The sequence below is a fragment of the Orcinus orca genome, chromosome 19 (genome assembly GCF_937001465.1).
Source record: "Orcinus orca chromosome 19, mOrcOrc1.1, whole genome shotgun sequence".
Lineage (NCBI taxonomy): Eukaryota > Metazoa > Chordata > Mammalia > Artiodactyla > Delphinidae > Orcinus > Orcinus orca.
Window position 1 is genome coordinate 53,066,463 of NC_064577.1, and position 27,525 is coordinate 53,093,987.

The 27,525-nt window shown below is 46.1% G+C and overlaps 1 protein-coding gene across 1 annotated transcript; it reads left to right on the plus strand.

Annotated features, from left to right (window-relative positions):
* The first annotated feature begins 1,799 nt into the window (after positions 1-1,799).
* Positions 1,800-27,525, plus strand: C19H17orf67 (chromosome 19 C17orf67 homolog). Its single transcript, XM_049701565.1, has 4 exons — positions 1,800-3,254; positions 4,208-4,308; positions 24,761-24,898; positions 27,088-27,525. Exons 1-3 carry the CDS (start codon positions 3,203-3,205, stop codon positions 24,875-24,877), a joined length of 270 nt encoding a protein of 89 aa, XP_049557522.1. The 5' UTR covers positions 1,800-3,202; the 3' UTR covers positions 24,878-24,898; positions 27,088-27,525.

Here is a 27,525-nt window from a genome sequence, read left to right on the forward strand (position 1 = left end):
TGACTCACCTAATTGATCTGGCTGACACTTTCCCTAGAAAGGAGCATAGGCAGGTAGAAGAGAATTCTCCCCACCAGAGTGACACTCACAATCAGGTTACCTTGCTCTTTCAGTTTTTCTATAGTTCCCCCTTTTGAGATGATATCTCCAGAGCCCACCTGAAAGGCATTTGAATGACCCTGCGAGTATCACACCTGAGGGGCCCTCTCCACCTGAGACCTTGAACCAACATCCCAGGGTGGGATACAGGCTTTCTTCAGTCTCACTTCTCCTGTCCACCCAAGTTTCCCTTTTCTTTCTCTCTCTCTCTCTCTTTTTTTTTTTAAATTAGAAAAGTAACACGAGACTTCCTTGGTGGTGCAGTGGTTAAGAATCCGCCTGCCAATGCAGGGGACACGGATTCAATCCCTGGTCTGGGAAGATCCTACATGCCACGGAGCAACTAAGCCCGTGTGCCACACCTACTGAGCCTGTGCTCTAAGGGTCCGCGAGCCATAACTACTGAAGCCCCCGCGGCTAGAGCCTGTGCTCCACAACAAGAGAAGCCACCACAATGAGAAGCCTGCGCACCGCAACTAAGAGTAGCCCCAGCTCGCCACAACTAGAGAAAGCCTGCACGCAGCAACGAACACCCAACACAGCCGAAAACAAACAAACAAATAAATAAATGGAGAATATTAGAAACAATATTAAAAAAAAAGTAACATAAGCTTACCTAGAGCTTACGGTCCAGTGGAGGAGACAGATTTTAAAAAGTAAACAAAGACAACATTTACCCATTACGGGGAGTGCTGTGAGGTAGAGAGTCATGGTGGTTGTGGGGTGGCAGGGAACCTTCATTAAGTATGCTGGTAAAGACAGGCTTGCTTGAGCAAGAGAAAGTACAAATTGAAACCTGAAGACTGAGAAGAATCCAGTCATTAAAAGAGGGAGGAAGAGCATGTGCAAAGATCCTGCGTGGGAAAGAGCTTGTTAAATTGAAAGTAACGAAGTGCAGCTGGATTGGCATGAGCTGGAGGGGTGCGATTGGAGTGGGGTTGGAAAAAACCACAGTCCCAGGTAACACAGCGTCCTGTAGTGCACGGTAGGGTTTCTGATTCTGTTCTGAACCCAGTGGGAAGATAAAGAAAGACTCGTAAGCAGGGAAGTGATGAGGTCCAATTTATATTTTGTATTTCTGTTTTAAGAAGACCATCATTACTGCTGCATGGAGAATGGATTGAAGCAAACAGGGAGGGAAGCTGGGAGACCAGTTGGGAGCCTGGTGCAGGAGACTGGGTGAGAAGTAGCAGTAGCCTAGACTCTGGTAGTGGCATGGGAGATGGAAGAATCTGGACCTACACTGTTCAGTGTGGTAGCCACTAGCCACATGTGGTTACTGAGCACTTGAAATGTGCAAGTATAAAATACACACCAGGTTTTAAAGACGTGGTACAAAAAAAAAGAATGTAAAATATCTGATTAGTACTTTATCTTGATTACATGTTGAAGCAATATTTTGCGTATTTCATGTTAAATAAAATATAATTTAAAAAATTTTACCTGTTTTTTTACTATTAAAAAATGTGGCTACTAGAAAAATTTAACTTATGTGGCTTGCATCCATAACTTACATTATGATTTTATTGGACAGTGCTGATATGGACAGCAGTTACCAAATTAAAAAATACTTTTGTACTGAATTTACATTGGATACATTAGAAATTTCTAGCTAGGTATAAATTTTTTTTCTGGTGCATAGAAGATGTTTATTTGATATAATAAAACAGTGCAGTTAGTGTTTGTTCCAACCACAAAGAACAAGAGGAATAAAAAACTTGACAATGCACATAAAAAACCAAGATGCTTCATGTGACAAATGTATATTGCTAAAATAGTGCTCCTAAAATTTCGCAGTTATTGAAAACTGTATGAGAACAGAAGGACGTTAATAGCAACAGAATACGTAAAACCAAACATCTAATTTTGAGCAAATTAACATATGAGGCAACTTTGCTAACAATGCATGATTTCTTTTCCTTGATAACAGTCGGTTCAGACTATTTTTATACCAGCAGAATGGGCAGAACATTTAAGTTTAATATCAGTTACACAACATTAGCATAAACTTGGGCAACTACCGATAGGGGGTTGTTTTCTTTTGAGCTGGCAAAGTAACTACAGAAACATCAGATCATTTCTCTGAACTGAGAATTTTATCCCAATAAATGCCACATACCTTCCACACATATTTTTATAATATATTTAATAATTTATGTAATATATATTGGTGATTTGAATTTAAAAAGACTTCAGCTTATTGAGATTTTATAATCTTTATAAAAATAAACTTAAGTGTGGAGTAAGGCTGCTTACAGTATTACTGACTTACTGCACAAGGCCCTTTTGGGGTATAATGGGAAGAGCTCCAGGCTTTAAAAACAGAAGAATTTGGCTCGACTTCAGCAAAATGTATGAACTTGGACATCATTTCACCTGTCTGAACCCCAATTCCTTACTTGTAAAATGAAGATGAGCCATGCATCTCATCCCTTATCCCTCATCCTTAATCACCCACGTGGTAGGTACTGTTATTTCCTTTGTACAGGAGAGGAAACTGAAGTTCAGAAAGGATAAGTGATTGACCGAAGTTTATGTTGCTAGAAAGAGGGGAAGCCTGGGCATGAACCCTGGTCTATCTGGCTTCAAGGTCAGCTGAAAAAAAATTTTTCCCCTCATTAGGCTCCTTGCTAATTTCCCTGCTAATTTCTGAAATTACTGGGGAGGTCAAAATGGATTGGTGAATGGGTTTTGGAAAAATGTCATAAAATATGTAAATGTGAGAGGTGATTAATTCTCAATGAAACAGTAGGAGCATGAACTGAAGCTACAGATAAACACAAACTACTCCATGATGTATATATAGACATATCTATTTAAATGAAATGGTTGTCATGTGTTGCTTTGTCAAATTCAAGCTCCAAAAGTTTGATGACAGAAGGATAATTTCCTTCCTCAGGATGAAAATTTATAGGAATTCAGAGGAAAATATTTTCGTGATCATACTGAAAATTTAGCGTCAGATGCGTTTAGCATCATGCTGTGAGTGCTGTTAGTCAGAGCATAAACAGCCTTTGGGCCGGATGTGGCTCTCTTCAAGTAGGCTGGCTCTTTGACCTGGGGGATTCATTCTGCAACAGGCGGAGAGAGGGATCAAGGCAGGATGAAGAGGTTATTTGTGCTCGTGCTGTCTCTCACCTTACTGATTTTCTCAGGTGAGCATTAACTCCCGAAACCTATTTCTGTGCTGACAAGATAAACTGAAATAAGTCTATCTTATATTTTTAAAATATTTTTTCAAAATTTCAAGTAATATGTAATGTATAATAATTCAGTGCTTCTTTTTTTTTCTTCCTAAGAGCAGGCTCCCGGAATTGGTATAATTAGGGATAAATTATATTTTTAATCTTTAAACATATTGAACACTAATTCTCAAAAATGCTGATAAATCTTCAAGGATACTGTCTTTTAGAGTTTATCTGAGATCATCAGAATTTGATATACTTTCGTTTTTCCTTTTTTTTTTTTTTGGCTACGCCGCGTGGCTTGTGGGATTTTAGTTCCCTGACCAGGGATTGAACTCAGGCCCACTGCAGTGAAAGCAGGAGTCCTAATCACTGGACCGCCAGAGAATTCCCTTGATATACTTTTATTATAATAGTATCTTTTAGAATTTGTGTGTGATTATCAAAACTTAACTTACTTTAGTTATAATATTTTCTTTGAGGGATCGTGGGTGCTTATCAAGTTTAATATAATCTTATTGTCATGGGGGAATTTTCTAATAACAACTTAAACTTGATTTAGTGTATTGAGGATTTAAAAGAATCCCACCAAAGCAACCCTGAGGGACAATAAACACACTGACCAGTGAACTGAAGAAAATATGTTTAAAGAAACGTGTTCATTAAATTAACAGCCACTTTTAGAGGAATGAGCCATGGCGGCAGCAGGTAAATATGCTTTTATTCTGAGTTAACCATGTTAGAAACAATTAAAAATTCCCCTCTGAGCCCTCTGGAACGCCTCGTCCTTGGGACAGGTCCCTTTGAAAGAACTTTTGTGCGTTGACCCAAATTGGACTTGCAAATGCTTCGCCTTGGATGGTGAGACGGAGCATGGATGCGTGTGTCTGAGAGTCCCTAAGGTCCCTTCCTGACTTTTTCAGGGGCCTCCCCGATTCTGACGGAAAAGGAGGCCAAACAGGTCCTGAGATCCCGGCGCCAGGACAGGCCGAGCAAACCCGGGTTCCCTGATGAGCCCATGAGGGTGAGTTCCGGGCTCTGGCTCTTTGAAGGGAGAGGGAGATCATTTGAATGCTTGTTCATTATGAACCCAAATGAGGTGCTGGTCCCAGCCCAGCATGGGTGCTAGATGGAGGTTCTGTGGAGTCCCAGGTGTAAGGTGATCTCACCTTCTTATTCACGCCTTTTCTTCTCCGGAGGTGCCAGCTCTGCTCCCCTACTGTTCGAACAGTATTTAAAGTGGAAACAGTGGGGCCGATGGTGGGAGTCCAGAATCCTGCGTGGGCGGCTGGGTGGCTCCCCTGAATGGGATGCTAGGGAGCTGTGCCCTGAGGCTGGTGCCAACCCCATCTTCTCCCTCTTCCCTTGGGTGCCGGGCAAGCTGGACCAGCATCCCCGGCTAGTGATGCTCTGTCTGGGTAGGCAGAATCTCTGCCCCTGCTGCCACCAGGTTCCACCCTCGCCTTGTGCCTCTGATTTTGGTCTTTGGCCTCAGCTCTGCCCTGTAGGTTTGTGGCATCCACCTAGTCTTTCTGAACCAGAGTACCCTCTGCTGCCTTCACTCTGTGACTTGTGGTGGGTGCTACTAGGCCCTGCCACCCTGGCCTCAGGCCAGTTCGGGCCTGGCTTCTCTCTCCCTCCCACGACGGAAGTGCCGACATTCCTGGTATTTTTACCCCACTCAGGTGAATGTAAGTAGCAGGGACCCAGGCAGAGTCAGCGTGTCTGTGAAGCCGTGTCTGTGGTCAAGGCTGGTCTCCCACCTGTGCCCACATCAGCCGGGCCGCATGCTCACCCTCTGTTCATTGCATCTCTGTGTTGAGGCCCAGAGGATCTGCAGCAGCACTGGCCTTTGCTCCCTGCGGAATCGTGTGGGTAGTTGGATTAGTTCACTTAAAAGTCTCTCAGTATGATGCCGGGTCGCACAGCGGTGAAGAGTACTGGCTGTGGGCAGACTGTCCCGGTTTGAATCTCCCCATTTTCAAACTATGTAACTTTGAAGAAGTCTCCTCACATTTCTGTACCTCAGTACTCTCGACTATGAAAAGGGGGTGAACAATATTATTACTCATATTTCTATAATATTATTATTATAAGAGCATGAAACAACTACTTTATGAGAATAAAATAAAGTAATTCATAGTAAGGCACTTAAAATAGTACTCAGCAAGCGGTAACAGCTCCTTTGAGTATTAAGTACCGGGGAGGGGGTGGGGCCGAGGCTGCAGACAGTCACCTGGGTTTCTGCTCAGAGTTGGTGGCAGACACAGAAGAGTCAGCAAATCACTGTTTCACAGAATGGCTTAGAAACGAGCAAGCGATTCAGGCTGTTAGGGGTGGACGTGGCTTTGTTCTCTTTGGTAGGAGAAGTCAGAGGTGGCTGGAATCTCCACACACAGGTGGAAGGGGTCTGGGAGGTGGGCTGGCGCAAGAGCAGCAGGGCTTCGGGTACGTTGGACTTTACCTTGGGTTCAGTAGAGGACAATCAAAGCATGTCTTGAATGGGCGAGTGCACAGTTGGGTTTTAGACAGATGGTTTGAGATGCATTTAGAAGAGGCCCAGCATTGAAGTCTGAGCACACCAGGGCTCAGAGGTGGGCAGAGACAGAGGATCCCGAGGGGATGAGAAGGAACGTGAGGGGATATTGGGGGAAACCAAGCCTCCAGCATGGGGGATGAGGGTTGGGAAGGGGTGGGGTGGATGGTGAGGGAGCCAGTGGGGAGCAGGATGCCTGGCCCGAGGGTCCTGGGGAACTCCAACTGGCTCTTTGCTCTTTTGGGGTGATGTCTGGAGGGGCCGTTCCAGAGGCTCTTCCCTGGGGGCCCTGGAGGCTGTGGGAGGCTGGTTCAAGGGGCTCTGAGGCAGCAGGCCCCCTCCAGGTCTCAGTAGACAGGCTCTGCTCAGCCCCAGCGTTAGCTGGGTGTTTTCTCTGCCGGCATCTGGTCCTGGCCGTCCTGAGCTCTGGTTGTGGAAGGGCGGCCTGGGCAGGGACTGGGGGTGGTTTAGGCATCAGGCAGCACGTGGGTGTGGGTGTTACGGCTCCGCCTCCGCCCCCAGCTTCCTTCCTCCCCCCATGCCAGCTACACACCGTGCTACACTTTATCCCCAAACGCTGCTTGGGGTGGTCCTTCCCTGCCCAGAACTTCCAAGAGCTCCTTCTCTCTCATTTCCCTCTTCCTGGCTCCTGGTCATCACCTGCCTTCACCTGTGACAACCCTCTGCTTGCCTCTGGCATTGCTACTTTACTGAATATCTGGCTTTTTGGGTTTTGTTGGTTTTGGTCATCTTTTATAGGCTTGACCACCACTGACTCATCTTAGCTGCCTTGAACCTGCCTGATCTAGATTCTGTGATTCTCTCTAGACTCACCCACTGTTTCCCACCCATCCCGTGTATGGTACAGTCCTGTATGTCTGTCACAAAGACACTGACCTGTGTCCAGAATCCTCAGCCACTCAGTCAAGTTTGGAAAAATGCCTGTGTGGCCTACAGTTGAAATGTGAACATAAATATGCAATAAGTTGTTTGGCGGCTAGCCTATACCTGTAGTTCTTATCCAGGGGTGATTTTGCTCCCCCGCCCCAGGGACATCTGGCAATGTCTGGAGACATTTTTGGTTGTCACAACTGGTGGGAGGAGGGTTTGCTATTGGCATCTAATGGGTTAGGGCCAGGGATGCTGCTAAACAATGCACAGGGCAGCTCCCACAACAAAAATGATCTGGCCTGAAATGTAATCGTGTCGGGGGTGAGGAACACTGGCTATGATGATGGACAGTCTCTTTCTCTTTTACTGCGTGTGTCACTCTGTGTGTCTCTTGCACTGTCATACATCCACCCACACGCAGTATTGGCTGAACCAACACATAGTTTCTGGAATCCCATTTTTCTTAGGAGTATGTTTCTTAACCTTGGCCACATGCTGGAACCAAATGGGGAGGTTAAGAATCTGATGCCTGGGTTCCCCGCACAGAGGGGTGCCCTGTGGTGTGTCCTAGGCATTGGGGAGGGGGGGTGAGAGCCCCCTAGGTGGGCTGAGAACCAGTGGGCCAAGCCTTCTGGGGGAGACCCGCCATGGGTAACAGCAGCTCCCGTGGTCCGGTTGGGAATGCACTTAGCTGAGTGTTGAAATGAGGGTCTGGTGAGTAGATGGGATACTTGTTCAGATGCAGGTCAGAGAGACAGAGTGAGAGGGTCAGGTGGTCGGTCAGAGAGCACTCCTTGCTGACCAAGATGGGCACTTAATTATACTTCACCTCGACCGTGCCGGGCCGAGCACCAGGCACTGAGGACATAGACTAGACATCCTTCGTTCGTTTGAGATGCTGTGTGCACTGCATGGGGACGGATGAGCCAGAGCGTCCGGCCTGTTTCCAGCTCTCTAACAAGGTCATCTGGCGCACGGGGTCTGAGGACAGGGCCTTCAAGCTCCAACCGGAAGGAGGAGAGAGCCTGGTCGGGCTTCTTGGAGGAGGCGCCACGGAGCTGAGGCTGGAAGGATGTGGAGTTTACAGGCAGTGCAGCGGTGGGCGAGGTGGGAAGAGAGTTCCCCCTCAGTGTGATTCCACGCGGTGTTCTGCACAAACTCGTTGTGGACTTTGGGCTTTAGAATGAGGATGAGTCCTTTCCTTTTTTTTCCTTACAGAGAAAACCCAGTTTTCTCTGTAAAATGCTGAGATTGGCCCAGAGTCTGACTAGAAGGTTCATCCCAGGTCTCATACAGAATATGAGGGTCTGGATAGGGCTTCAGGTCGACCAGGTTCTTGGTGCCAGTCAGCAACTGGTAGGAAGAGCCCTGGCAGCCGGCTGTGGACGTGGTGAGGGCCAGAGGGGTTTATCTGGAGGCCCTGGAGGGGCTCATGTAGGCATTTTTCTCAAACACCAGGGCCTCCCAGCCTCCTGCACTTGCTGTCTGACCTGGTTCCCCCTTGTGGCTTGTTGTTGACTTTTCCTTTTAAGGGATTTACTGAGAACAAGATGAATAATACGAATCACCTGTTATATAAAAAGAAGCAATTCACCCCCTTTTAAAAAAATTACAGTATTTTGTATTGAAGTACAGTTGATTTACAATGTTGTGTTAATTGCTGCTGTACAGCGAAGTGACGCATTTATATATATATAACTCATTTATATATATATATATATATATATATATATATATATATTCTCTTTCATATTCTTTTCCATTATGGTTTATCACAGGATATTGAATGTAGTTCCCTGTGCTGTACAGTAGGACCCTGTTTCGATTCACCCCTTTTATCTGAGCGGCTGACAGATGTCACAGCCATCCCAGCCTGCATCACTGCTGAATGAAGCGTTGGACGCAGTGACCCCACGTTTGTCAGCAGGTCACCAGGAGGCCATGAGGTGGGACCTCTGGCCAAGGGAACCACCCTTCCCTGCTCTTTACCTCTTGCCGAGACCACCTTCTACTCTCCTTCTTTCTTTGTGCAAACCATCTGCTTGCATATCCCTTTGCTAGAGATGGACACACCGTCCTGTGTGTGCAGGATGGTACATACTGCGTGTATGTGTGGATTGTGTGTGAGTGTGTGTGAACGTTTGTGTATGACTGTGCATGTATTGGATATATGTGTGTGTGAGGATATGTATGTGTGTATGACTGTACATGTGTGAGGGGGTGTGTGCATGTGTATGTGAGTGTTTGTGTATGGGTGTGTATATGATTCTGTGTGTGCATGTGTGTTTTGGAACAGGCCTTGCAGGATAATTTTTTCAGAAGCTCTGGATTCCAGTTTCCTGTCTTTTGACCTTCACTTGAGTGTCTGGGATTTATGGGATGATGGGTGATGGGCACAGAAGGTCCTCTCGGGGCCAGGTTGGAAGGACCTGGAGTCATAGTGGAGTGGACTTCCGTTCTGTACTCAGTGGGAGCCACCAAGGGATTTGAAGTGGGGGATGATGGGATTAGGGCTGGCGTGCTGGAGCCGTTTAGAGGCTCAGGACACAGCCTCTTGGACGCTGGCCTTCAGTTACCATTATACATGGGACATGGGAGATTACATTGTTGGACGTGTTATCGTACCTCCTTCCCATGGCAGCCTGGAGACAGACAGGTGGACTGGGACGGATGAGCAGAGGTAGTGATCTCTGGGAATGCGTGTGCCCTCGGGAGCTGAGCACTGAGACTCGTGTGCTCACCACTAACTCAGAATTACCGAGAGATGACCGGGTGCGTTATTTCATTTCACTTCTCCCCTCTGAGGGACTGAGCGGAAGAAAACCCTTTCAGAGAGGGGAGAGGCCATTGACGAGAGTAAATGGAAGGTGCTTTGGGAAGGTATTAAGAATTCAAAATGAAAGCACATACGAAGATTTGCAGTAGTCTCTCCTCGGGAGTATCTATAAAACAATGTTATATTCTTGACACTTGGCTTTAATATTGGCAGATGTTGGCTTCTGTGGGATGATAGGTGTTTTGGAAACAGGTTCAGACAAGCTATGCCCACACATGCAAACGACTGGACCCTTTTGACAGCTTGTATCCTCATGGCAACAACCGTTCTTTTTTGCCTGTGTGGTGGATAATGCATTGAAAAGATCGCTGGTGTGCCCTGCCTTGTGGGGAGGGCTGGCTTCCACCCCAGAGGAGTGGGAACACCTTGCTGGCATCCTTGATGGAGAAAGGTAGGGCCTCAGTGAGGATGGGGGGAGAGAGGAAGAGGAGACCCGGCTCCGGGGAAGAAAGCAGGAGGGGTTCTGAGTGCATGGAGGCAGCTGGGGAGGAAGAGGATGAAAGGCCCCGAGCTGGGGGATGTGAACACGGGTCAGAGAGAGGGGGCAGGTGGGGAGGTAGAGAGGGCCCAGACCTGACAGATTCCCTGTGGCAGGAAATAGCTAACACATCTATTTTATGGCAACGCCTTGACATTGGGTTAGAACTTGTTCTCAGCTCTGTGCGGTGATTACCCTCTGAAGCCTCCAAACCGTAGGAAAAGTCTGCTGTGCACAGCAACCTTGTGTTAGTGGTTCTTTGGGGGAATGACAGATGGCAGGTGTGTGCTGAAGGGGGGCTGACGAAAGAGGGAGGTAATCGCTCAGATCTGGACGCTGCAGTGGTGGAGAAACACGAGTCCCAGATCTTCAGAGATTTTGGGGAATTGGGTTCTAGATGTCACAGGAGTGGGATGGGCACTCCAGGAAGCCTGGGATTCACGTGGGGACACCCCATCTGGAGACATCTGGGTTTCAGCTGAATTCATTTGCTACTCTAGGACTTAGGACTTCAGTTTGTGAAGACATCATGTTAGAAGAGCTTGTAACAAAGCCTCAAGATCCTAATGGAGGAAAAACAATCTGAGAATCTGATGAGGACAGGGCTGTGTGAAAAGAAGGGCTGGACTTGTGGTTAGAGGGAAGAAGCTAGAAAAAAGAATCCTGAGCTTTCCCTGGAATGTGTCCTCAGTCATGACTGTGCTTCTGTTGATTTTCAGGGATTAGGGCTGAACTCTTGCAACTCAAAAAGTGGTCCCCAGCCAGGCCGCTGGGCTTCACTTGGGAGCCCAGAGCCTCAGGCTCCTCCCCACACCTGAAGGCGGATCTGGGCCACAAGGCTGGGTGACCGAGGTGCACATTTAAGTTTAAGAAGTGCTGTCCTAGAGAAATGGCTCTTAGCCTCTGCTCCCGGCATCCTGCGGACTGGGAACCAGCCTGCGCTTGTTTTGTTTTGACACAAGGATCCCTCTTCCTTCCTCTGGGCGCTCTGCTCTGTGGATTCCTGTTTTCCAGGACCCCTGGCTCCTGGTTTCTCCTCCTGCTTTGTGGTTTTTGCTGCTCAGTTTCCTTTGCTGGGTTCTTAGCCCTTGACGGTCCTTTAAATGTCAGAGCATCCCAGGGCTCTGCTCTCTGCCTTTTCTAGTCCCCGAGCTTAAATATCACCTCTATGCTGATGGCCACACACTCCTATCTCTAGCCTGGACTCTGTCTGTGAGCTCCCTCACGCAACTTTCCACTTGGCTGTTTGCACTGGAACATCTAACCAGCATCTCGGACTTAACAGCCTCAAGAGGAATTCCAGATTTTTGCCTTACACCAGCCCTGCCCTTGCCTTCCACGGTGGGGTAAGGTGGGCCACCTCCTCCTAGTTGCATGGGCCCCAAATCCAGAATCTGCCCACTTCTCACCCTCCCCTGCCACCACCCGAGTCCCTAGAGTAGACTGAGCAATACTCTCTTACCCTGCCTCCCTCTTCCTCTCTAGATCCCTCTGCATCTGTTCTCAGCAGAGCAGCAATAGTCAGTTCTTAAAAACGTAAACCGGATCCCATCTTTCTCCTGCTCAAAACCTTCCAATGACCTCCTGCCTTACTCCAAACAAATCCATGGTCCTATAGTGGCCTACTAGGCCCTAGAGGTCTGTCTACTCCCTCTGCTCCCTCCTTGGCCTCTACCTGCATCTCATCCCTGCCCCCCACCCCTGCCGCTGTTCCAGCCATGCTGGCCTCCTCATTGCGCCTTGAATGTGTCAGGCTTGCTTGTCCCTTCATTGATGTAGTTCAGGCTATGTGGAAAGCAGTGTTGCGTTTATTCTGTAACTTGCTTTTATTCACTCAATAATACATCTTGTTCTAGCTCATTTTAAATTGAAGCATAGGGTAAATGTATGATGCTATGATCTGAATGTTTGTGTCCCCCCAGACCCCAAATTCATATGTTGAAATCTTAACTCGCAAGTGATGGTATTAAGGGATGGGGCCTTTGGGACGTACTTAGGTCATGAGGGCTCTGCTCTCATGGATTGTAAATGGGATTAGCACCCTTATAGAAGAGACCCCCCAAAGCTCCCTAGTCCCACCAGCCACGTGAAGATATAATGAGAAGTCTGTGACCTGAAGGAGAGCCCTCACCCACCCGTACTGGTACCCTGATCTTGGACTTCCACCTCCTGAGCTGTGAGAAATAAACTTCTGCTGTTTATAAGCTGCCCAGTTTGTGGTATTTCAGGTTATAGCAGCCCGAATGGACTGAGACATATTACAACTTATTTATTTAGCCCTTCCTGGAACAGTGGCCATTTTACTTATTTCCAATGATGAAGATCCTTGTACACATGTGTGTTTTGCTGAGTTCAGCGATAAGAAATGAAATTTCTGAGTCAGAGGGTTTATGTCCTTCCAGGTGCAATGGGTACTGCCAGCTTGCCAAACTGACTTACCAGCTCCCACCAGTAGTGTGTATAAGAGTACCTGGATCCCTGTACTCTTGTCAGCACTTGATATCATGAAAGTTTTGTGTGTACAACTTTCAAAATGGAAAGAAATCCTATCTACTCTTCTATCTGCACAGGTATATGGAGACATGTTGCCAAACAATAATGACATTGTTTTCTCCATGATAAAATTTGGGACAAATTTATACTTTTTATTTTCATGCTTTTTGCTATTACTTAGTATATTAGTTTCTTAAGGCTGCCATGGCAAAGTACCACAAACTGGATTGCTTGAAACAATAGAAATCTATTTATTTATTGATCTGTCTATCTGTCTATTAATTAATTAATTAATTTATTTTTAATGGTCGTGCCGGGCAGTGTGTGGGATCTTAGTTTCCCCACCAGGGATCGAACCTGCACCCGCTTCAGTGGAAGTGCAGAGTCTTAACTACTGGACCACCAAGGAGGTCCAACAATAGAAATTTATTCTCTCTCAGTTTGGGAGGCTAGAAGTTTGAAATCAAGGAGCTGGCAAGGTTGATTCCTTCTGGGAGCTTGGAGGGAGAATCTGTCCCATGCTTCTCTCCTAGCTTCTGGTGGTTGCTGGCAATCTTTGGCATTTCTTCACTTGTAGCTACATTACTCCAATCTCTGCATCTGTCTTTACATGGCCTTCTTCCCTGTGTCCAAATTTCCTTCTTCTAAGGATGCTAGTCTTTGGATTTAGGGCCTACCCTACTCCAGTATGACCTTATTTCAATAAGACCACATTCACAGGATTCAGGTGGACATGAAATTTTGGGGGACATTATTCAATTCAGGACATTCAGTTTTTTATTTTTAATAAGTGTATGTGTAGTTTTCACCAAAAACAACACAGGAGAGGGTTTAAGAGTGGGGCAGCAGAGTGTTGAGTTTAAATCCCAGCTCACCACTTACTGGCTATCACATCCTGGCCAGGTTGCTTAAACTCTGTAAGTCTCAGTTTTTTAATCTATAAAATGGGATATGATAATCAAACCTACCTCAGAGACTTATTGTGAGAGAAAGCATGCAAAGCACAGTGCCTGAGTGATGACATTGGCTCTCATTCTTCTTGTTTTTTACAAAGCAGCAGCTGAATAAATACTTTTTAAAATATAACAAAACAAAAACCTCTTTGGCTCCTCACTGCTTATAAGATAAGGGCCAAGTATCTTGGCCTGGGAGACAGACCAGCCCTAAGCCACCATTGTGTCCCATTTCCTGCCACTCGTCCAAGGCCATTTATGCTCCAACCACCTGGAACTTCTCATTGTTTTTAAAAATAAACCATCCTCTCCCTGGTCTCAGCATCCTTTCACAAATGATTCCCTTTGCCTGCAGAGCTATTCTCCATTATTTATGCCTGGTACCCTCTTCTTCATTCTCAATGTCACTTTTTCTATCTCCCCTGAGTTGGTCCTGCCCTCCTAGTACTCACTCACAAAACAATACTATATATAGGTACATCTATATGTATGTAAATTTCTAGAAAAAGGTCTAGAAATATGATCAGTTGACTCTTAATTGTGTCATCTCATTCAGGAGGTTAAGATTGCAGGTACTGATCTAGGGAACTTTATGTTTGATGTTTAAACTTTAAACAGTAACAATATGTTCATGTGTTACTTGTGTAATTACAAATAAAAATTTAAGCCATTCATATTTATTATACAAAAGTTGGAAACCAAGAAAGGGTCAAAAGAAGAAAAAAAGAATCTGTTGTAGTCTTACTCCCTCTCCCCAAAGACAGCATTGCCATTTTTGATGTATTTCTTTTTAGTCTTTTTTGTGTATTTTTAAAAAGTATAATCACACTCTACAATTTTGTATCTTGGTTTTTCTCTTAATATTATAACATACACATTTCCTCATATTATTAGAAACTCTTTATAACCATCATAATAGTGAATTACCCTCTTTTGTTAGTTAGATCATTTCCACTATTTTTTTAAATTTAATTTTTATTTTATGTTGGGGTATATTTGATTTACAGTGTTGTGTTAGTTTCAGGTGTATAGCAAAGTGATTCAGTTATACATATATCCATTCTTTTTCAGATTCTTTTCCCATATAGGTTATTACAGAAGAGTAGAGTTCCCTGTGCTATACAGTAGGTCCTTGTTGGTTATCTTTTTTTTTTTTTTTTTGGGTACGCGGGCCTCTCACTGTTGTGGCCTCTCCCATTGCGGAGCACAGGCTCCGGACGCGCAGGCTCAGCGGCCAAGGCTCACGGGCCCAGCCGCTCCGCGGCATCTGGGATCTTCCCGGACCGGGGCACGAACCCATGTCCCCTGCATCGGCAGGCGGACCCTCAACCACTGTGCCACCATGGAAGCCCGGTTATCTATTTTATATATAGTAGTGTGTATATGTTAATTCCAAACTCCTAATTTATCCTTCCCCCCACCTTTCCCCTTTGGTAGCCATAAGTTTGTTTTCAAAGTCTGGGAGTCTGTTTCTGTTTCGTAAATAAATTCATTTGTATCATCTTATGAGATTTCCACATATAAGTGATATCATATAATATTTGTCTTTGACTTACTTCACTTAGTATGATAATCTCTAGGTCCATCCATGTTGCTGCAAATGACATTATTTCATTCTGTTTTTATGGCTGAGTAATATTCCATTCTATATATGAACCACATCTTTATCCACTCCTCTGTCGATGGACATTTAGGCTGCTTCCATGTCTTGGCTATTGTAAATAGAGCTGCAATGAACATTGGGGTGCATGTATCTTTTCGAATTATGGTTTTCACCAGAAATATGCCCAGGAGTGGGATTGCTGGGTCATATGGTAGCTCTATTTTTAGTTTTTTAAGGAACCTCCATACTGTTCTCCATAGTGGTTGTACCAATTTACATTCCAACTTACGATGTAGGAAGGTTCCCTTTCCCACTATTTTTTCTGTTATAAACAGCACTCTAAAATTTTGTTCTTAAAGTGCTTTTAATATTTTGAATTATTTGCTAAGGATATGTTCCCAGAAAATAAATTATTGGATCCAAGGATATGAATACAGTATTTTTGAACCTTTTAGTATATATTACCACATTGCTTTCTAAAAGTTTTAAAAAATAATTTATGTCTTGTCATCCAAGAGAATGTTTCAGCAGAGGTTTTAAGGTAAAGATAATGGGAGCATGATATAATATCTTAAATTGGATTAGAGTTGGCCATTTCTGGGGCAGAGTGGATGCAGTAAGGGAGGATTAGGGACGTGTGGGTGTCTGTGTGGACACCTTGGTGCCACTCATTGGCATTAGAAACCTAGGAGAAGAAGCAGGTTGTCTGGAATGATGGTGTGTTTGAAGTTCTTCTCTGACAGCACCTGCCTTTGTACTTGTTTCTTCTGCTCTTGTCTACCTGGTTAACTCTTACTCATTTGTAGAGATTCACCTGAAATGATGCCTGTTTTGAGAGGCCCTCCTGATGCCCCTACCCTCCCACCATGAATTAGAGCATCCCTCTGGCCTAGCACTCACAGCACAAAATTGCTATTTCTGACTTAAAAAAAAAATCTATCTCTCCTACTAGACTGCTCTAAACTGCTTGAGCAGATGGACTGTTTGTTTCACTTCTGGGTCCCCAGCACCAAGCACAGAATTTGACATTTACTAAATGCTCATTATACTTGTTTCCATTCCTTTCTTTGCTTCTCTCCAGGGGAGAAATTTTGTAGGACATTACTCTACCATAGAACCTGGAGGTTATTTCAAAGAAATCTTCTATTGCCTCGCTTAAATTCATTAAATTTCTCTTAGTCGTCCCAAATTTTAGGGAAAAAATTATTGCCAACTGCTGGGGTGAACCATGGAAATTCTCTGAAAAAGATGACATCCGAGCTAAAATTATGTCCTTTGTGATTGTATTCGTAAGCACTTGTGTGCCCTGGGAATATGCTTTCCATTTTGGCCTGTGTTCCTTTAAGGAATGTTCTTGTGGGGCAAGTATAAATCATATTAGCTTTATTGTAAATAGTCTTTGTGAAATATGCTTTCATTTTTAGCCCCTTGACAAATGTATGTAGTAACTCCGTTACCCTTTTGTTCCCTGTGATCTCCAAGACCAGTTCAGAGCGACTGAGATACAAATTGTGCACATCACTGATTTGCCTTCTTTTAGGGCTAAGCCTTCTAAGTGGCCCAGAGCAGTTAAGTTCTGAGCCACCCTTCTGCCTATATGACTATCTTGCTTTTACTAATGAGCAAAATAATTCATCCAGATGTCGATGGACCTTTAATTTCATGCAAATGTCACGGGAAGGATTTTGCCTTCTTGGAAAAAGATCCCATCTTGATCGATTAACTGTCTACTTTATGATTCTCAGCTTGGATCAGGTTCCAGTGGGTATTTAATTTCATTATCACACCTCTCCTGTGCCGTCATAAAGGACCCCCTCCAATTTCTGCTCTAAATCTTGAGAAATTATTTACTTAAATCATTCCAGTTGGCATTGGACACGAAATGCAGATATTAGTTTTTGTTTTGCTTTAATTTTTTTCCCCTTGAAAAAAGGAATCTAAAAAAAAATGAAAACTTATTTTTCATCTACCCCTTCTTTCTTGATCCAGGAACATTTGAGATTACCATTAATGCTGGGTCATTTCTAACTTAGCCAACACAATTGTTGAATTTGTGGTTTTCAGCAGATTTGCAGTTTGGCTTTTCATCTTTGACTAATGATCGCTTTTAGGCCTTTGTGGCTTATTCATTTCCCTAACATTTTAAATAAATAGTGAAATGTCATGGAAACCAGCGCTTGTTTCTTTCTCTCTCTATGTGTGCATCTGTTTTGGTTGTTTCTCTTCAACAGTGATTTCAGCCTCTATTTAGGGGTGTGAAATACATGTTACGCTTTGATGCTTTTTATGTACATTTGGCCTGGGCCATTATAATGAGCAGCTTGACGCAGATGCCCAGGAGCCTCCCAAGGAGGATTTAGTAAGATTATGGAGAAAGAAGAGTCATTTCATTTATTCATCACTTGTTAGTACATTTCTCCTGTGAGTTTTATTGAGGCCCTACTATGTGCCAAGCACTAAACCCTATACTAGGTATTCCTTGGACACTCTTGTCAAAAAGCCAGTTGGGTATTTGGCTGAGACGGACAGGGATTAAATGAATAAGGATGCCAATGAGCATATAATTATAAGTGGTGTATAAATGCTGTATAACAGTGGTGACATTCTTTCTTATCACCACCAATCTCATTGGAAAAGTCTTTAACTATTGGGAAGCTGTCAGGTTCATGATCACAAATATAAGTTTTCCAGAGTTCTAATTTCCCCTTGAAAGCTCAAATTTTATCATTTTGTAACAAAATGATATTTCCAGTTTCCCTGGAAATGATAAGCTCACTTCATTCACTTTTGGGAATATGTCTGCCAAACACACGCATAAAACACACCTACTTCAACTCTTGATGCCAACAGTCCCCCAGGTGCTTTTCCTTGAGAAAATCATTGTACTTTGTCGTGCAGCAGAAGTGCTGCGTGCATGCGGTCATTTTCTACGGCTTCACCAGGGCATGCTTCAGTGAAACTGGCATTTTGAGAATGTTTTATTTGTATTTACTTTAACTGCGACCGTGTGATGAAGGATATGTCGACCACTAGGACAGTTGGGTGCTACTGCCTCGACTCCTGCCGAGGCGTCAGTTTTACCCACCAATGCACACAGTGAGAAGGCAAATGTCTTAGTATTACTCGAAAAATAGTTTTGACATCATGGACCCCCCGAGGGGAGCACAGACCATGCTTTGAGGACCACAGCTATTTTTTCATTCAACAAACATTTTTTGAAAGTTTCCTGTGGACCAGTTCCTGGGAGAGATGCTCCATCTACAACCTCAAGGCATGCTCACATCTTCCACATCTAATAGTAACCAAAGTTAACTGAGGAGGGCTTAATAAAGAGACTTTTTACAAAGGTGTGGCAAGATGAAGGTGAACTACCAAGAAATGATAAAGGATGCAGGGCTAAGACTCCGGAGGCATGAGGGCGGAAGGGAAGAGTGTGGTTCCCAGACCCGGAATGGCAGCCCTCTAGGAGCTGGGTCTTCAGGGGAGGGATGCAGCCAACCTGCCGAGACTCCTCGGGGAGGTTGCAGGGGAGTACATACCCTCACCTCTCCCCTCCTACCTCTAGTCCGCTGCTGGCGCCTCCTATACGCCAAACCCAACCGGAAACCCCAGGACAAAAGACTCTGTGGTTGCAGTTCATCTAGGTCAGTCTCTTAGTGCAAAAGGCCAGGTGAAGGAGGGGAGAGAATGGGTTTAGAAGTGAAAATGGAGACTACATATTTGGCACAGAGCTTTATTTGTACCATTTCATTTAATCCTGGCAACCCAGTGAGATAAGTGCGAGGGCCATCCCCACATTGCAGATGGACAAACTGAGGCTGGAGAGGTAAAGCAATAGTACTGGCAGGGTTTTGTTTGGAACCAGACCCTGATCCGGACCCAGACCCAAACCTCTTAGCCTCTCCACCACACCGCTCTGGCAAACAGGCAGGCAAGAAGATGGCAACGTGGGTTTCCTTCAGTGAGCTGCTTACATGGAACAGTTGAATAAGCAAAGCTGTATGCTGAGAAGTCCTTGTTCCTTATTGACAAGCCTGCACACTGCCTTCCTGTTCCTCCCGATGACTATTCTTCTGGCCAAAGATTCCTCAGACAGGGAAGACAGGGCAGGGTTCAGCCCCAGACTCACAAACGTGTCCAGCAAGCTGCTGGGGAATCCTTGTTGGATCCCATAAGCAGCCCTCCCAGCATCCAGCCCTTCCCCAGCTGCCCCGGAGACTCCACGCCCAGGACACAGGGTGCATTTTGAAGAGTTAAATGAAAACAACGATAATCAAAACAATTTTAAACTGCATGAGTCCTGGGGGAAAGAAAAAACATTTCAGGAAAATTGGACACCTCCTAATTCATTCCTTTGCACAGTCATTAAATTGAAAAAAAAAGTTATATTTAAAATAGGATGTAGACTTCCTAGGGGTTTTTCTTGAAACTTAAGAACTCAAAGTTCTAGACTGGACCGTCTGTTAAAGCTTCATTAATGCCATAGGAGGGTTTTCATGATTTAGGATTTTTATATCTATACATGCCAAAATAATCTTATATTACCACATATGACTACTCTCGCCCAAGGTGAAATGCCACTTCTCTGGTTAATGGCCTGCAGCTTTGGGTTACCCGTATGTGTTTATGTGGACTGTTCCATGCACACTTTGCAATGATTCCCATCCCATAATCTCAGCACCAAGGCTTATTTCAGGGCAATATCGACAACATACATCCTACAAATTAAAAGTCTTTTTTTTTTTATCTCTTCTGTGGGGGAAACATAAAGTTCACATGCCAATATGTGAGCCAAGACACATGACACCTCCACTAAAAAATCTGATGTGGCCCAATTAAGTCCCTACTGTCAGAATGTGGTCACTGCTAAACAGAGTAACCAGGGCTATGCCAGGAGAAGTCCAGAGAGCTATGGGGTCACCGGGAACCTGAGAAGGCTGCCTGGAGGAAGAAGCATCTAAGCTGAGGGCTGAAAAGTCAGATAGGAGTGAGACAGGAAAAAGAGAAGGCACAGGGGTGTGCCAGGCAGAGAAAATAGCATGAGATTAGAGAGCAGAGCGAGTGTAGCCAATCCAGGGACAGACGGAGTGCAAAGGGTTGATGGTGGGAGAAGAGGAAATGGGTGAGGCTGGGCCATCGGGAGCCCCACAAAACATTGAAGGCACTGGAATTTCTCCTGAGCCCAGTGGAAGCCATTCAGGTATTTTAAGTGAGGAAACAACATGGGTAGATTTAAAAAAATGTCACTTTGCAACAGGATAAAGAGATAGACAAACAAAACAAAACAAACAACAAGGATTTTTCACTCTCTTCTTCATAACTTTTTATTGTTACATAGTTTCAAAACAGTAATATGTATCACTGTTGTGATAAAAAAACCAATAAAACCATTTTCATTTTTCATGTTTTAAAAACCTACCCTGGGGCTTCCCTGGTGGCGCAGTGGTTGAGAGTCCGCCTGCCCATGCAGGGGACACGGGTTCGTGCCCCGGTCCAGGAAGATCCCACATGCAGCGGAGCGGCTGGGCCCGTGAGCCATGGCCGCTGAGCCTGCGCGTCCAGAGCCTGTGCTCCGCAACGGGAGAGGCCACAACAGTGAGAGGTCCGCGTATCGCAACAAACAAACAAAACAAACAAACAAACAAAAAACCTACCCTGGCAAAAGACCTGAACAGATACTTCACCAAAGAAGAACACGGATCACAAACAAGCATATGAAAAGCTGCTCCATATCATATGTCATCAGGGAAATGCAAATTAAAACAGCAATGAGATACCACTACACACCTATTGGAATGGCCCAAATCCGGAACACTGACATGATCAAATACTGGCGAGGATGTGGAGCAACAGGAACTCGCATTCACTGCTGGTGGAAATGCAAAATGGTACAGCCACTTTCAAAGAGAGCCTGACAATTTCTTACAAAACTAAGCGTCCTCTTACCATATGACCCAGCAATCATGCTCCTTAGTATTTACCCAAATGAGTTGAAAACTTATGTTCAACACAACAACCTGCACACAGACGTTTATAGCAGCTTTATTCATTATTACCAAAACTTGGAAGCAACCAAGATGCCCTTCAGTAGGTAAATGGATAGATAAACTGTGGTGCATCCAGACAGTGGAATATTATTTAGCACTAAAAAGAAGTGAGCTATCAAGACATGAAAAGACGTGGAAGAAACTTAAATGCATATTACTAAGTGAAAGAAACTGATCTGAAAAGGCTACATACAGTATAATTCCAATGATATGATATTCTGGAAAAGGCAAACCTCTGGAGACAGTAAAAGGATCAGTCATTGCAAGGGTTAGAGGGGAGGAAGGGATGAATACGCAGCGCACAGAGGATTGTAAGGCAGTGAAAATACTCTGTATGATACTATAATGATGGATACGTTATACATTTGTCCAAACGCATAGAATATGCAACACCAAGAGCGACCCCAATGTAAACTATAGACTTTGGGTGATGACGCTGTGTCAACATAGGTTCATCTCTTGTAACAAACGCACCACTCTGGGGCGAGATGTTGATAATGGGGGAGATTGTGTGTTTGTGGGGACGGGGGTATACGGGAAATTGCTGTACTTTCTGCTCCATTTTGCTGTGAACCTAAAAGTGCTCTGAAAAATAAAGTCTATTAAAAAGAAAAAAGGAAAAAATACCCACCCTGGCTGTGGGGTGGAATGTAGAGGAAGGAGGTAAGATGAGAGACAGGGAGAACCCTGCAGATGCAGTGGCAGGGATCTAGCAGGAGGGTGGGGACTGAGACTGGGCAGGGGCAGTGGGGATGGGGAGATGGGATCCAAGAGCATCCACGGGATTTAGGGGTTGCTTGGCTGGTGGGGGTGGAGAGTGGGGAAGAGGTGGGAGCCCAGGAGCAGGCTGGAACTCTGCTTTACCAGCCATGTGGGGTCACGGCCAGACGCGTGGAGAACTACTGCTGGTGGTCTGGGCGATGCCCATGGACCACTTCTCTGTTTGCAGCAGGGGATGGAGAGGCAAGGTATGGAGGGAAAGAAGAGAATTTGTAAGTGATTAAGACAAGAGAAGTAACACTTCACTCTTATTTAAGAAGCATCCTATTGATTTATCATTTTTCTGGTGTATCATTTATATGGGATAATGCAATGAGAAACAACACACAGAAAACTCACAGCCTGAACTGGCTTTGTTGAAGATCAAGCCACTTTGGGAAGAGAAGGTTTACCCTGAACCTGGAAGTGACACTCCTGTTGATCGAGGGCAGAGCAAGAGCAAACTGAGGAAGAGGAGGGGGAGAGACGATAACTGCATGCAAAGGAACAATCGCCCCTCCTCCAGCCGGATCAGTGTGTTCAGTGGTCGATGATCAATGGATGCACAGCCCAAGAAGCCGGCTCCTTTGCAGCAAACATCAGTAACAGCTATCATTTACGCTCTTTACTTGCTTCTAAGGGCGACAGCACACCCCTCATACGCCATCATCCTGGTACAGCTGCTGGTTTTCTCCACCCTGTCCCCCATCCATCCTCCACCTGGCTCTGCCCGGCTCCGGAAGTGGACCCCTAGAAACTGCATCGCCTGGATCCCTGGCCGGCTGGCTTCTGCGTGGGCTTGGCAGGAGATGGAGGGCAAGAGGAGAGAGAGGATGGGGTATTTGTCTCCTGCTCTTCCCCTGCTTTACAGAGGCTGAGCCCTTGCCCTGGGCCCTGCAGGTCTAGGCATGGCCATGGGGTTTTTCTCTATCGCTAGTCCCTGGTACTGGAATGCGCTTCGGTGGTTTACACAGCCTGTTTACACGGCTGTGAATGGTTCCTTCATTAAAGTTCCATTAGGGGAACCATCTGAAGGAGAAATTGTGGTTCTAGAGAAGCTCAGAGACCAACAACGCTTTGTTGTCAGTGACAACCATGGACCAGGGCAGGAGGGGGCCCTCTCTGCCGTTGTGAAGAGTGGCAGGAGGTGGTAGATCCCACGAGGAGGTGTCCTCACTTGCTGGTTACAGTGACATTATCCAGAGCCACAGACCAAGCCCAAGGGGTAGTTGGTCATCACCTCTTCCCTCCTTGCAGGAAGGCAGTGCTGGCGAAGGCCTCTGAAGAGCTGTGGCCCTTTCAGGGCTGCATTTGGGCAGATCAGTCTGTTGGGTTGGAGCAGAAATGGTGGGGGGTGTGGGACGTGGTGTGGGCGGGACGGGAGGTAGAGTGACGGATGGAGGGGTGAGGAAGCTGGGACAGCCTGGGTGGCAACGGTGGAGACCCGACCTGCAGAAGTGGCAGAGATGGAGGGAGTCATCTGAGAACTCTTCTGGAGACAGGCTCAGAGTCCTCACACTCAGTCTCAGGATGAGTTGAGGGAGACACGATGGTCCACGTCTGGCTCGGGTTCCTGAGTCGATGGAGAGGCTGGTCACGGAGCTGGGCAGCACCGGACAATCAGCTGCTCTCTGTTGTGGACACACCAACACTTAGAGCCAGTTACATTTCATAGACATGGAATCATACAACACGTGGTCCTTTGTGACTGGCCTTTTTCACGTAACAATGTTTTCGAGGTTCATCCGGGTTGTAGCATGCATCGTTCCTCGTAATGGCCATGTAGTATCCCCTTGTATGGGGACACATTACATTCTTCATCCATTCATCTGCTGATGGACGTTTGGGTTGTTTCCACTTTTTGGCTATGATGAATAGTGCTGCTGTGAACAGCTGTGTACACGTTTCTGTGTGAACATATGCTTTCACTTCTCTTGTATACACAATTGTGGGGTCAAATGTTGACTCTGTTTAGCATCTTAAGGAGCTGCCAGGCTGTTTTTACAAAATGCCCCTTATCCCTAGTAACTTTATTTTGGCTTTAAGGTTTATTCTGTTTGATAATAGTATAGCAACTCCAGCTTTCTCACAGTTATCCCTTGCCTTTTAAAAAAGATGATTTTATCACAAATGTGTGCGGCCATAAATAAATAAATATATTATTTAGTTATGCATGTTTTGAGCTTTATTAAAATGGTGTCGCACTGTAAACACTGTCTTCCTGGACTTGCTCTTTCCACTCATTATGCTATTTCTAAGACTCATCTATGTTGTCGTATGTAGCTATAATTCACTTTTTCATTGCTGTATAATATTCCACGTTGTGACCCTACCATAATTTATTTATCCATCCTCCTGTCAATGGATATTTAACATGTTTCCAGATGTTTCCAGAATTTTGCTACTACAAACTTATTGCTGCTGTGAACACTCGTATCTGCTCTGGTTCTCAGAGTGGCCAGCAGCATTCTCAGCTGGGAACTTGTTAGAAATGCAGATTCTGGAGCCCTAACCCAGACTCACTGAATCAGAAGCTCTGAAGGTGGGGCCCCAGCAGTCTGTAGGTTTTAACAAGTCTTCTGGGTGATTCTGATGCCTGATGAAATTTGAGAATCATTGCTCGAGGATATAAACAAGAGTGACATTTCTGGATTGCAGGCAACCGATTGTTTTCCAAAGTGGTTGTTCCATGTAACTCTCTATCAGCAGTGTCTGTGAGTTCCCATGGATACACACCCTCGCCGCACTTAGGGTTGGTGGCGGTTTCTCCTGCCTGGCTGTGCTGCCCTGTCTCAGAACCACAGCTGTACCCCGAACATGGGCAGCTCGACCATCAGCCGTGAATAAAAGCTTCTCTTTGATGTGGGTTTGTTTTGCCAGGAGTACATGCACCATCTGCTCCGCCTGGAACGCCGTGCTGAGGAGCAGTTCCTGGAGCACTGGCTGAACCCCCACTGCAAGCCCCACTGCGACAGGAACATGGTCCATCCTGTGTAAGCAGCTCGGGACCAGCCCCCGGTACGTTCCTTCTCCCTGGCCTTCTGTTTCAGGGAGATGGCGGTGGGCAGTGCAGGCATGGCTCGGGGGTCTTCGAGAGCATGGTGTTAGGGGAACCAGCAGGTGAGCTGGTTATGGGTTGGAGAACGGGAAGTGCAAGGCAGGAGAGGTCGGTGGGAGCCAGGTTGAGAGGACCACTGGGGACGCGCACGGGGGCCTGACACCTGCTGAGTCACCAAGAGATCCCAAGTATGGGAAGGATGTGACCCTATTTGCCATCCAGAAAGGGTCCCTCTGGGATACAAATCTGGAGAGACATGGCTTGCTGAGACTTGGGTCTCTCCAGGTGGCGTCAGCATCCATGGGCTTGACTGGTGACATCCATCACAACGGTCACCATTGTCACTAGGATCAGCAACTTCTTTACTGCCTCCCCACAGCCTTCCAGACTGGGGCTCTGCCCAGCCTGTGTCCCATCTTCCCTCTTCTTCTGGCTTTGCCCTTTCAGTCCCCCTGACTTGCATGGTTCAGCACTCCCAGCACAGCCCACCTCTGTACCTCTGTTCCTGCGAGAGGCTGTTTGCTGCTCCACTCACAGTGTGTCTGTGTCCATCTCCTCGTCCCCTTTCCGATTCTTGCTAGATTACATAACTAAATCCCTTCAGAGGTTAAGCCTAGTGAGTCTCATTCCTCCTCTGTGATTTGTATGTATTAAGCAGGACAGGATATAACTGGGTACTTGATCATTTGTTGTTAAGAGAAATCTTGTTTCCTTGCTGTTTATTTTGTGCTGCTGTGAATTGACACAGGAACACTCCCGTTAGAGGACTGCTCTTTATAATTTTCAGGGTGCTATCGCACAAAATCTCTCATTTGATCCTCTTAACACTCCTGATCATTGCAGGGCGTGTTTTTTTTTGTTTTTGTTTTTTTGTGGTATGCGGGCCTGTCACTGTCGTGGCCTCTCCTGCTGCGGAGCACAGGCTCCAGACGCGCAGGCTCAGCGGCCGTGGCTCACGGGCCCAGCCGCTCCGTGACATGTGGGATCTTCCCGGACTGGGGCACGACTCTCAACCACTGCGCCACCAGGGAAGCCTGCAGGGCGTGTGTTTTAACTCTGTTTTATAGGGGACCTAACTGAGCGTGATTAAGCTACTAAGTCATGCTGGGCAGTAGTTGGTATGTCTGTCTTCTGACAACTCCAAATCCTGCAAGCTTTCCGCGGGCGGTACTGCTGGAACCTGTGTGTGTGTGTGTGTGTGTGTGTGTGTGTGTGTGTGTGTGTGTGTGTGTTGGGGATGGGGGTGGGCACGGTCCTCGTGAGGGGCTTTAACAGACAGTGAGAGGAGCATCTGCTAGGAATGGAACAGGAGTTCTGCTTTTGAGGGCTAGGGGCTGGGTTGACATCGTGCTCTGGTCCCCCACTGCCTCTGGATCCCTGTTCTAGGTCAGAGCTTCTCCCACCCCCGGCACCAGGGACCTTTTTCCTCCAGCACCAGAAGCCCGCTCTTGGCTTCTTTCAGAACACAGCACTGCGGAGTACTTAAGAGCTCAGACTCTGGAGTTGGGCAGACTTGGGTTTTGTGCTCTGTGTTCCTGCTCTGTGACTTTGGACAAGTCACCTACCCTCTCTGAGTCTCCAGTTCTATATCTGTAAACTGGGGTAGTGATGATATCTACAGAGCCTGGAGTGTAGTGACTGGCTCCATGAGCAGAGGCACTTGTCACCATGGTGCAGGCCAGGGGAGGGGAGAGGCTTCCGGGACACTGGTGGTGGTGGGGCGGGCGTTGCTCCTGCCAAACAGAGGCCTCGCTCCAGGCAACATCCATTTCAACCAGGAAAACCAGGCCGTAGTGGCTGGAGGGATGGGTCCACTTGGAACTTGGAGTCAGGTAGCATTCAGATTGTGACTCCATTTCGGAAACGATTCCTAACTTCTGTCTCGGTTTCCTCACCTGTAACACGGAAGAGTTCCTCCCTCATAAAGCTGTTCTGAGCATCAAAAAAGTCAGTGCATGGAAAACAGCACTGCCCTGGCGCATGCTAGGAAGTGCTCAGGAAATGGCAGCTCGATAACTGTTTCCTCCTCCTCCCCCTCCCCCTTCCCCTCCCCCTTCCCCTCCTCTCCCTCCTCTCTTCCCCCCCCCCCACTTCTTCTTTTTTATCGACATCATCATCACATTAACATTATTTTCTTGTTCTTTTCCAGCAAGCATTTTGATAAACAGCGGCGCGGATACTATTGAAACAAGATGAGGCTCCTTTCGTTTCTTTTTCAGCTGTGGAATGGGCGTCTTCAGGCTTTGTGAGTCGTGGGCACAGCAGAGGTTGCCTTGGGGACTGATGGCAGATATTTGTGCTGCTTCATTTGACTAACGTGCACAACTCATTAAAACCAATCGTTAAACTCCAGGCCCCCCTCCCTGCCCCGCAATGGCCTTCCTACCACTGTGGCAGGGTGAGCAGAGGGAGAACCTTTCCTGGGGCCGGTGGAGCTGGGGCCTCCAGAACAGGAGAGGGGTTAGCGAGCAAGCCTTGTTCTGCTAAGTGAAGCACACCGCTTGGGGCGGCTGGGGTTTTGGTCATTGCTTTTTTTTTTTTTTTTCTCTCCTTTTCTGCTCTAATAAACACTGGTGTTAAGCCTGCT

Coding starts and splice junctions, on each gene's coding strand:
- C19H17orf67 (XM_049701565.1), top strand. CDS start 3,203: ATGAAGAGGTTATTTGTGCTCGTGCTGTCTCTCACCTTACTGATTTTC. Junction 3,255..4,207: donor CACCTTACTGATTTTCTCAG/GTGAGCATTAAC, acceptor TGACTTTTTCAG/GGGCCTCCCCGATTCTGACG. Junction 4,309..24,760: donor TCCCTGATGAGCCCATGAGG/GTGAGTTCCGGG, acceptor TTGTTTTGCCAG/GAGTACATGCACCATCTGCT.